General features: G+C 39.6%; 2 protein-coding genes across 3 annotated transcripts; both read right to left on the bottom strand.

The window, feature by feature from the left end:
• Positions 1-91: 91 nt before the first annotated feature.
• On the bottom strand, positions 92-3,985 carry LOC102307222 (tripartite motif-containing protein 16; the record flags this gene model as incomplete). Of its 2 annotated transcripts, none has more annotated exon segments than XM_042216045.1 (7): positions 92-151; positions 255-417; positions 967-1,200; positions 1,471-1,566; positions 1,664-2,038; positions 3,111-3,391; positions 3,765-3,985. In XM_042216045.1, coding segments are annotated over 6 exon segments (940 nt in total), but the record flags the coding sequence as incomplete, so codon positions are not given.
• A 2,909-nt stretch (positions 3,986-6,894) lies between these two features.
• On the bottom strand, positions 6,895-11,471 carry LOC102308493. Its single transcript, XM_005951075.2, has 5 exons — positions 11,327-11,471; positions 11,002-11,238; positions 10,682-10,903; positions 10,254-10,317; positions 6,895-9,345 (listed from the first exon to the last, which is right to left on the bottom strand). The coding sequence occupies exons 1-5, from the start codon at positions 11,459-11,461 to the stop codon at positions 8,279-8,281; spliced, it is 1,725 nt and encodes a 574-aa protein (XP_005951137.1). The 5' UTR covers positions 11,462-11,471; the 3' UTR covers positions 6,895-8,278.
• Positions 11,472-11,477: the final 6 nt, after the last annotated feature.

Raw genomic sequence — 11,477 nt, forward strand, 5'->3', positions numbered from 1 at the left:
GACAAGCAAACCAGGAATATCATCAGCCTTCTAGTATTTATTAAGTGATTACTTCATTTATATAATGATCTGCCTTAACAGTTTTACTTACAGCGCAATAACTCTCCCCTGGTCTTTGGCACAGGTGGCAGCACAACATCTGTAACAGCCACTAACAGGGAAAAGAAATATATATATATATAAAAATAGAAAACAGAGGAACTGTATTCAACTTATTTAATATTTCCTTCAGGCACCTTTACATATATGCGCACCTGTTGCAGAGATCTCAGGCCATGTGGTCTCCAGAAGGTTTTTCATGTCATATGTCAGGTCAGACACATAGTCAGTCACCGTTTTCATCGAATGTTTAGGACGAATAATAGCACCTCTTGGCAGGTCTGGCGATTCACATGAGATTGAGAGAGACTGGAAGATCTAGAGGAAAAATGACAAGTCAGAACAGAAAAAGTATATTAACTGCATGTTACATGGAACATTCTGTTTCAATTCATTAAAACAATTCCAGGGACATGACACTTCCTAATGGGAAGTGTCATGTCCCTGCTGCCAAGGTGAGAGTGTTTTTAGAAGTCTTTCTAGCATTGTTCTCCAGGAGTTTTAACTGAAAACTACTTGATCTAGGTCCTTCAAATCTGGGGTGGGGGAGTCTCCTGTACTATGGCTCTGCAAATTAACAGATTTGGAGGCCTGCAGAAACTGCCATGTTGCAGATAGGAACCTGACATGTTTATCTTTCCGTATATAAAGGCACACAATATTCCCAAAGTCCAAATCAGGCAGCTGGTTTCACAGATAATATAGCCAAAATATGGAAACATGGGTGTAATATTCTCTAGCACATTTTACTAATACTTGTGTCTTGCAGCTATAGATGCTTGATTGATTCTGAATTGAAATAATAAAATGTGTACGAGGTGAAAATTATAAAAAGAAAGACTGGTTGGTCTAGAACACAACTTTTACCTGAATGAAATGAATATGGTCAGCTGTGTGAGAAAGCTGCTCCACATCAGCATCTCTTCTCCTCAGCTTGGCTATCTCCTCCTCCAGCTGCATCTGCAGATCTTCTGCCTCAGCTATTGCAGTTTTCCTCCGAGCTTCAATCAACTCCTTCATTAAAGCACGTCGTTTTTGGATGGAGGAGGTCAGCTTGTCAAAGAGCCTGTCATTGGACTTCACAGCAGTCTGACAACAAATCTGTTTATATATAATGTATAAAGGTGGTTCAATTTACAATAGATGCACAACATAGCAGAAAGTTTTCTAGATTCACTTTGTTCCTGGCAAAAACATATGAACATAAAATTAATTCAAAACAAACGTAGCAGGTGTACGCCAAAATGCAGGAATACGTGTTGCAATTACAGACAGTCATGTTATCAGTTCTCACTGCCAGATGTCAGAACCTGTACAAAAGACACTGCTGTGGTCCGAGCAGAAACATGTTTTCCAGTCTTATTTCCACACCTCAAAGTCCTTCACAGCTTTGACCAGCTCATTCAGCTCCTCTTGTCTCTCCTGGAATCTCCGCTTGACTGCACTCTGGATCTTACCAAGTTTTACCTGTAAGAAGCAACCACGAATGTGTCATTGTGAATATTTCAGTCACAGGAGTCAAATTCAACCACTCTCCAGATTTACATTGGCTTTTTGTCTCTACCTGCTCAGCAGCTCTTTCTGCTTCAGCTGACACTGTTGAGTGGCGCCTGTGATCATCCATGGTGCACAAATAGCAGATACACCTTCGATCAGTTTTACAGTAAACCTCCATCAGCTTGTTGTGCTTTGTGCACATTTTTTCCTTAAGTGGCACTGTAGCAGACACCAGCTGGTGAAGCTTCAGCACAGGAAAACTGTGGTGAGGCTCAAGATGTGCAGGACAGTACGATGCCAAGCAAGTCAGGCAAGACATGCTGGCTTTGTTTCTTTTGGTCCCACAACAGAAATCACAGGCAATGTCTGTTGGTCCTGCAGGAGCAAGAGGAGAAGCTGGACGGGCCTGTTGGGTTACTGTCCTCTTCAGCTTCTCTACAACCTACAGTGATCAAATAAAAGCAGTCAGAGGTTTTGCACGACAAACCAAATCGAAACTATAGAAAAATGTGTTATTTATTTTAAGACAGCACTATCATTTAGAAAGCATGTGCTATGATGATAATATAATTCATTTAAATATTTTAGGGGTAACAAGAGCAGACAATGCAAACACCCACAAGAAAATCTAATGACATGCCAAAGAAAATATAAAATTATGATTACTGGACACTTTATGAGGTGCATCTGTTCATCTGCTTGTTTCAACACAAATATCTAATCAACTAAACACATGGCAGCAACTCGCTGCATTTAGGCATGTAGACATGGTCAAGATCACCTGCTGAGATTCAAACTGAGCAGATGATCTGCAACAGCCACTTCCACAGCAAAGAACACACAACTCAGGCCAGAATTCACACACGCTCACCAAAATTAGACTACTGAAGAAGATTGTCGCTGGTTCTGAAGAACACATTTCTCCTGCAACTTTGGCATGAACAATATAAGAGCATGGATCCATCCTGCTTTGCATCAGTTCCGGTTTGTGTTAGAATGCCGTAGAGGCGATATCCTCTGGCACACTTTGCCCCTCCCCCCAGTCCAAACACAGCATCACCGAAACACCACAGTCTACCAAAGTATTGTTGCCTACCATGTCCATGCTTTTATGACCGCAGCATGTCATCTACTGATGGCTACTTCCAGCAGGCTAACACACCATCTCAAAGCTCAAATCATCTCAAACTGGTTTCTTAAACATAACAATGAGTTCACTGTACTCACTTATACCAGCTGCCCTTCCTGACTCAACCCAAAGGGATGCGTCTCAGACTAGAATCAAACCAAGCAAACCACCACACCATTAATGAAAATCTGTTTATAAATGAAAACAAACTAGAAATTGGATAATGATAATATCAGAAAGAATAATTTAGAAAAAGAAAAATATTTCTCGTTAAGTATTTCTCTGAGCTCCGAGTATTTGAACTTTAGTTAACTTGCTACGTTTTATTGTCATTTTATTTAGTTTCATTTTATTTATTTTCCAAGCAGCACCGTGGATACATCACCTCAGCCAGCATGTTGTTCCTCCCGAGGACAGGCCTTGGGCTGAAGGCCTCCCTACACTGAGGACAGCTGTACGTTCCCTTCTCATTTTCCTGGTCCCAGCATCCCTCGATACAGCTTCTGCAGTAAGTGTGTCCACACTGGATGGTGACGGGATCTTTGAGCAGGTCCAGACATCATACCGCGCAGTAAAACTGATTCGGCTCTAACTCGACGCCACACTGCGGCTGCCACTTCTCTGCCATTTGGATGAAATCCACGTGAAGAACACTTCTCGTTTTCTCTGAAAAAGCGGAGGTTTAAAATCTTAGCGTTTCCGATTCATCATTACTGTAAAATTTATATACTGTGGGAGTTACGAACTAGCAGATGCCACCGATAAACTGCACATTACGAAAACTTGTACAGAAAATAAAAATACCAGGCTCGGCAACAGACCACGTGAACTGGACGGACACTCAACATTTAACAAGGAGACAAATTGGGTTGCAGAACCAGTCACATATTTTTTTTTCCCTGGTGGCCCTAAGCCTCTTCAGTACATGCTCTACTAATACACTATCTGTAATATGAGACCCACCAAATCAAAAGCGCAGTCCATTGACAGGAACCGCAAATAGTCGCACCTTATTTAAGAAACACTGTAATCAATTCACCTGTGAGCCAAGCGCGGCAAACAATCCGGGGTCTCAACACTGATTGGTGCTACGTGTCATGCGTAACAAGGGTGGAGGTGGCGCAGCAGCATCAGACCACAAAGAAGTTGGTCCGCAAAGCTGGGCGTACTAACCAAAACAAAAGTCGATACAGACGTATTAAAACGCTCTTCTTCTTCTTCTTCAGTCGAGTTTAACGGCAGCTTGCATCCTCCGAAGTGCGGGGCTAAATACCCAGGTCACGTGACTACGACTAAACGAGGTAATGGGTACCTGCTGCTTCGACGCATGCCAGAGACATTTGGGGTGGTCTCCGCAATTGTTTAATTATTTATTTGATACTACCGCTTCTATTTATTACACATGCTCGAAAGAAAACAACACCATCTCTCTCATTATTATTTTTGCTGTGGATTGTAAAGAGCCTTAAAAACAGCTGGAAATCTGTGTGGTTATGGGGTGGCTGTAGCTCAGGTGGCAGAGCAGGTCAGCCACTAATCAGAAGGTCGGTGGCTCGATCCCAGGCTGCATCCTGGCTGCATGCCAAATATCCTTGGGCAAGATACTAACCCCGTGTTTGCCTACTGGTGGTGGTCAGAGGGCCCGGTGGCGCCTGTGTCCGGCAGCCTCGCCTCTGTCAGTGCGCCCCAGGGCAGCTGTGGCTACAATGTAGCTTGCTATCGCCAGTGTGTAAATGTGTGTGTAAATGTGTGTGTGAATGGGTGGATGACTGAATGTAGTGTAAAGCGCTTTGGGGTCCTATGGACTAGAAAAGCGCTATACAAATGCAGGCCATTTACCATCAAACACGCAGACTTTTCTCTGTATGTTTTACTTTATAAATTGATTTATTGTGAGCAACATGAATGTTGCTGAAGCATATTGATCACCACAGTCACATCCTGCTGTCTGCAACGGTCTCAATACCTTCTCTCTTGTTTGTGCAGGGATTTCTCCAAAACGTGCTGATCATAAGTATTGTGCAGGGATTGTCTCTGTCACTGTTTCACAGAAATCTTTCAAACTTCTACTATATTTACAAAAACAAACAAAAAACAAGGTTATTTAGTTTAATTGTAACATTTAATGATTAGTGTCTACATTTTTTATAAAAAATAAAACTGCAGAATAACATGTATATGTCAAACAGCTAACATAACATCAAAACATTTAATAAAAATGACTTGACACAAAATCTGTTCTGACGCACAACAAGTAGATCACACGTCCTTTGCTGCCTGTTGAGATGAGCCATCTCAGTAAATTCAATCAAGAGTTGAAGAGTTTTCTTAAGTAGAAATGTTGTTTCTCATGTAGCATCAATGGTGAACTTTCTTGATCTCATCTGTTTGTTTAGCAGCTGGCTCGTATCTTCTGGATCATTTTTGTAGCTTGCAGTCACTTTAACTGAAGATCTAATTTGTAGACTTTTAGAAGTTATCCTGCTTTGTCTACATTGTGGCTGAATGTCAGGTAGTTCTGTAATCTACCAACTTACATGCTGTTTGCTTGCTCTGCAAAACAGATTAAAATGTAATTACTTTAGAGGTGGATGCAACTATTCAATAACTGATAGGGAAGACAAAGAAAGTGTGTTTATAGGACACAATTCATATGCAAATAGAATTTTTTGAGTTTTACCTTAAAGGAAATGACCGATGTAATTGTGAATAAGCAATCAAAAAAAGTGGGGAGTGCTGAGTAGACCTGAAGCTACAGCTGGACAGAAGGAGAGTGAAATTGCTTCCTCACAAAGTTTTGTTGATTATTGTTTATAGATTTCTTTCCAGTGATATGAGGTCTAGCAAGTGTGTACTCAAACTTATTTCAGAGGTATTTTGATCATTCTTTTGTTAGGAAGCAGAAGTTCTTCCAAGGTTTTCTGTAACTAATGGAGTCAGTGTAATGACATGACTACACATGCACACAGTGCACTGACAGTATGTGTAGGAAATCACAGTATTGTAGGGTGGCACAGTAAATATGCAAACTCGCATATGACAGTTTTAGAACAACAAAGCAATATTCTAAATGTTCATATACAACTATGGAGCACTGCACTACCATAGGCAGAGAAATGCATTCAAATCCATATTTGTTTTATTCTGGAACAATCACTGCTAAGTAATAATGATTACTTAAAAAATAATATCTTTTTTATAAACAGGAGTGTGTTCTTGTTCAGACCTTTCACTAGACTGGCATTGGTTAGCTTGTCTAGTCAATTGTAGTATGTGTAAACTATGATGTTTTCATTTGCAGTAGCAGACTTAAGTTCACCTAGCACTCACATATCAACACTTATAGTTGTCTCTGTCCCCGTTGCTTTATTGGGAAGGTTTCTAGGTTTTGGATAGGCAATGGACTCATTCAATCAGGGGTAGGGGAACTCCAGGCATCAAGGGCCGGTGTCCTGCAGGTTTTAGATGTGTCCTTGATCCAGCACAGCTGATTTAAATGGATAAATTACCTCCTCAACATGTTTTTGATTTCTCTGGATGCCTGGTAAAGAACTGATCATTTGTTTCAGGTGTGTTGACCCAAGGTGACATCTAAAACCTGCATGACATCAGCCCTTTGGGCCTGGAGTCTCCCACCCCTGATTTACATGAACAAACTGGAGTCTATTAGATGCTCAAATGAAGCTTTCTGAAGCATTGAAGCTTGTGTTAAAAACACTTCATACTAGCTTTTCAACACATTCCTCTCTGGTGACATCTGGTGGCCAAAATTATGAAGAACAGCTTGAATCTACAAATTAAAGTGTAGTGCTTCATTATGACTGCCCATTCTACATGCCCATTCTACAGAGTTCACTGTTCTGTCTGATATTGGGCCTACACGTTTGTTGCTTTGAATATGTATGTTTTTTGGGTGAAATAATTATGTCTATTTGCTTAATAGATAAATTTGATCAATAAGCTTCCCTTATTTAAACATGTGTGTGGTCTTTCTTTGCTTGTGACTTTTTGATGTTGGTAAATACAATAAATGAAAAACACATTAATATACATATAACAATGTACAACACATTATGGTACTTATACAATTAATCACTGGACAGCTGGACAGGTATGTTTGTAAATAATATTATTAAAAATAAAAGAAACACAATCAAAACAAAGACAAACAACAAGAATAGAAAGCTGGCAAACCCACCCGATTGAGGAAAATCAACTCAAAATTCTCCCACACAACAGAACCTCCCCTCTTCCTTGCTGGCTCAGTATCGCTCAATAGAATGGTCAGTGGTTTGTTGTCACTCACTATGAAAGCACTCCACAAATCCCGCGAATGATCCACTTCCTTATAAACCATCGAATCAGCTATAGGTTCTAAATGTCACTGATCACATGACTCTGGCCAAACAAATCAAACCTTGACACAGTGCTTCTGAAGCAGTGTGGTTTTTGACACACGTGCTGGAGCGTCAGCTTTAAGTGGGCCATCATTAGATATAATTATTAGCTTTGAATTAGGTATTGTAAGCATATCTTAGAGCCACGATTAAACATAAATTTTATCATTACTCTAAGGGAGGGAGAGAGAGAGAGGCCATTATTCAGGCCATCTTAAACTTGACAATGTGACTTTGTAGTCTAAGTAAGAAAGTGTATGGAAGGTTTTGGGATGATTTTTGCAGCTGTTCCTCTCTTTGGAAACAGCAATTACACATTTATGTAGAAATGGGTTATCAGACGGTGCTTTGTTTTGTATGTAACATGAGATAACTTGAGATGCAGATAGAAATCCAGATGAGCCCCATGAACGCTCAGTCACAGCTCTCTCATACTGAAGGATATCACCCTGGGTTTAGTTCCCCCACCCCTGTTATAGAGGTTCATTTGATAGTTGGGGTTTTCTCTGTGCTATTGTCTGATCTTTACTTTTCAAAGGATTTTGAGGACACGGTTATTGTGATTTGGTACTATATAAATGAGACTAAAAATTGAATTGAAATATGGGCCATATGACCAAACAACTGCACATGCTGTTAATGATAAATTCAGAACAGTACTGGGGACACTTTTCTATAAAATGGAACTCTGAATATCTCATTTGTGACAGTGAACGTTATAAAGCTTCCATTGCTTGAGCCACAGCAATAATACTAAGGGTAAAGCTCTAACCGTTTTCCATGCCACACCTAGTGGGATGTTATTACACTTAAATTATGACTAATATAGGTGTGTGCTTGGCCTCACCTATATTTACATGAAATAACAAATAGCCTGTCTGGTGTGTACTTCCTCGAACTTACACAGTTTCCCTTATTCCCAACTGTATGAAAAATTTTGACACAGTTGCCCAAGGCAAAGTAAGCGAAGAAAAAAAAATAGGCGCCTAAAAGACGGAAACCGCTGAATAAACCTTTAATAGTCCCAAAAACCTCCAAATAAAAACAAATTTATGTACTGCCTCCTAAATATGTAACTATTATATGTAATGTAACATTATCAAGAGGTAATAAAATAATCAAATGTTCACATAAATATCTGCTTATTAAGAAAATCTTACGAAAATTCAATAAAAGCTTTTCTTTTTCCTTGGACAGCCTTATATGTTTTCTGTACAGCTTCTAAAGGTGACTCTGCATCCTTAGCGGCTTCATTTCCAGTGATGCCTCCCATTACACCTCCTGCTGCTGCTGCTGCCAAACCTACTGTCCCAGCAGCTACTAGTGCTGTTTTTCCTACTGTTGCAGCAGCAGGCACACATGCTAACATTTTTGTGACACTCATCAGTTGTGAGTTCTTCACAGATTTCACAGCAAATTCACACAATGTTACTACACCAAATAAAGCACCGAGCAAAGCTCCTGTTGCAATCCCTGTCGTTTGGATCACAAACCTCTTAAACACACTAGTTTTAGCCTGCTTTCTGATCTCTTCTGGGGTTTTATCTGGCATTGAGTGTCTAATATGCTCTACCTGTTCTTGTATTGCCGTCTCCACATGTTGCAGCATTTTATTTGTGTAGTAGCCTCCGTTTTTTTCCACCACGACTTTTTCTATTGTTTTCAGCAACTCCTCCACCTGGAACTGGTTGCTCCTGTAGTTATTTGGCTGGTTGTTGTTCCAGTGTTTGTTATCAAAGACGTGGCACCGACCACCACACTTTGACACCAGATCACTCAGATTTTTGTTCTGACTGACAAAATCTTCAATTTTCATCTTTTTCTTGAGCTGATCACCGTGAGTGAAAACAACTACAGCATATTTTAGAGCTTCATCTGAGAAAGACTGATGTATCTTAGTGACGACAGCCTGCTCGTGCTCTGTGAATTTATCCACTCGAAGCACAATGAGAAAAGCATGAGGCCCAGGAGCACACTCTGTCATACAACTCATTATCTCAGGCTTCAGATCTTCCTCAGACCTTCCTGTGTCAAAGAAACCAGGGGTGTCGATCAGAGTGATGCTTCTTCCACTGACTGTTTTGGTTTCTGTTTGGCATTTCATTGTCCCAGAGTTTGGAGAGTCATAAGTGGCAAACAGCTCCTCTCCAAGAATGTTGTTACCCAAGTGACTTTTCCCAGATCCAGTTTTTCCCAGCAGGACCAACCTCATTGTTGTTGACTCTACAGGAGAACAATGACTCTGTTAAGTACATGTGTTTCTTACTTTTTTCTCCCTTCTTAAAAGGGTGTTTTGCTTATGGTTTGAAGTTTGAAACAGGAAGCAATAGATACTGAACCGTTTTAGTCAGATACAGAATCAATATTAAATGATAAGATGAGAACACTGGTCCACTAAGGAAATTTGCTAGGTCAAGCCAGTGATTAGTAGGGTTAATGCAATCATTCACAAATTGGCTCTTTGATGATTTTTTTTTCAAATGCTCTATTAGATGTCACAATTTACTATTTATGTTTTAATGCAGTCCCTTTAAAATTTTTATATATATATATACATATATATACACACATATATATATACACACACACACACACACACACACATATATATATAAATATACGAAGCACAACAACATGTGGTATAAGTATATATATATATTATATATTATATGATAGTATTAATCTTCTCTTCTGTAGTATCATATATATAAGTAGCACACACCACACACACACACACCACACACACACACCACAGCACACACATCACACACATACACACCTATCATACATACCACAATATATAATAGTAATATTATATATATATTACCAGACACACACACACACGCACACACACCACTATATATGAACTTATAGTATAATACACAGACTATACATATATATAATATATATAATATATAGTTATTATAGCACATACATATTAATAACACACTCCCATCACACGCACACACACACACAACACAACAAAGCAAAAGTATTATATATTATAATATAGTAATATATATATATATATATATAGTATATATATAAATATAATATATATTAATATAATATATATATATATAAATAAAGCACTGTCAGGATTATTATCTGTGGATATTTTCTACACCAACCTTGATCTTGGTCTTTATGGTGAACACCTTCAGTGAATTTGTTTTTTTGGACTGAGCCAAATGTCTGCAAAGACAACAAATTATTACATTAGTAAGAGTTCCTTTATATATTCATTAGATGCAGAGGAAACAAAACGTGATTGGTGAATTATTGATACACATTATGTTAGCAAGTAGGAGCATAAATTAAGTTTTGTAAAGCCCAGTTGCCGTTCGAAAAAAATAAATGCTACACCAAAATTTGGTGTCAGAAAAGAATGATATTGGCAAACAAGATGACTTTTAATACTGTCACATATATATCCCATTGTACCACATGAATTTCTGTTGTGGTGTTTTACAATTTCATTTTTTCTAAGCACAACAAAATCAATATCAGACTTTAGTGTTGGTGGTAATTTTTAAAGAAAAAAGTGCTTTGTCATTACCTGATCTGACTCGTCATCGAGGTGAATGACAATGCGGATCAGGAGTGGTGTGATGCCCGCTCGTTCCTCTTCAAATACATGAACTTCCTTCTTTAAAGCCCTCACCACCTCACTGACAGGGAACTGCAGGGCCATCCCAGCACCGAGGACGGGAAGAGCGACAGATCTGAATCCTTTCTTCTCACAAGAAGATAGGATTGTGTTGATGCCCATTCGAAGAACCTATAACACATAAGAATACTGGATTAAGACAAATGGCTTCATTAAAAAATGTCCTCACAAACAGGCAGACTAATAAAATCCCTCCTTTACTATCTCACCTGGACTGCAACTCCGTCTGGGTCACCATCCCAGGGAACAAGATTGAGGAAGAAGACTGCATTAGACTGAAGTCCAGGTAAGCCCTCCAGCAGTACTGAGTCACCAGGCATTGTTTCATCTTCTGCTTCCTTTCTAAACCTTGTGGTCAGCTGTGGTCCAGCTACTTCAAACAAAGCATTTCCAACACGGGTAGAGAGAGGATCATGACCAACCATAGGAGACACCAAAGCATCCACCTAGGAGAAGAGCAGGGGATTTGGTGGGCTTAGAAAATGTGTTTTATTGCAAGGTGTTGTTTATTTTAATTACAGCAGCGTTTCTCACCTGTTGGCTCTCGATCGATCCCTGAATAACCTCCATGTGGACTCTGCCTCCAGGAGCTCTGGCAGTGGCTCCTCTTGCTGTATCTTCATCAGGTGTATCTATCCCTTGGAGAAGCCTGTCACATGCTTCCTGCATGGCCCTCACTGCCTCC

Source organism: Haplochromis burtoni, unplaced genomic scaffold (genome assembly GCF_018398535.1).
Source record: "Haplochromis burtoni strain Fernald_Lab_line unplaced genomic scaffold, NCSU_Asbu1 Contig_905, whole genome shotgun sequence".
Classification (NCBI taxonomy): Eukaryota; Metazoa; Chordata; class Actinopteri; order Cichliformes; family Cichlidae; genus Haplochromis; species Haplochromis burtoni.

Coding starts and splice junctions, on each gene's coding strand:
- LOC102308493 (XM_005951075.2), bottom strand. CDS start 11,461: ATGCAGGAAGCATGTGACAGGCTTCTCCAAGGGATAGATACACCTGAT. Junction 11,239..11,326: donor GATCGATCGAGAGCCAACAG/GTGAGAAACGCT, acceptor CTCTTCTCCTAG/GTGGATGCTTTGGTGTCTCC. Junction 9,346..10,253: donor CCATAAAGACCAAGATCAAG/GTTGGTGTAGAA, acceptor GTTCTCCTGTAG/AGTCAACAACAATGAGGTTG.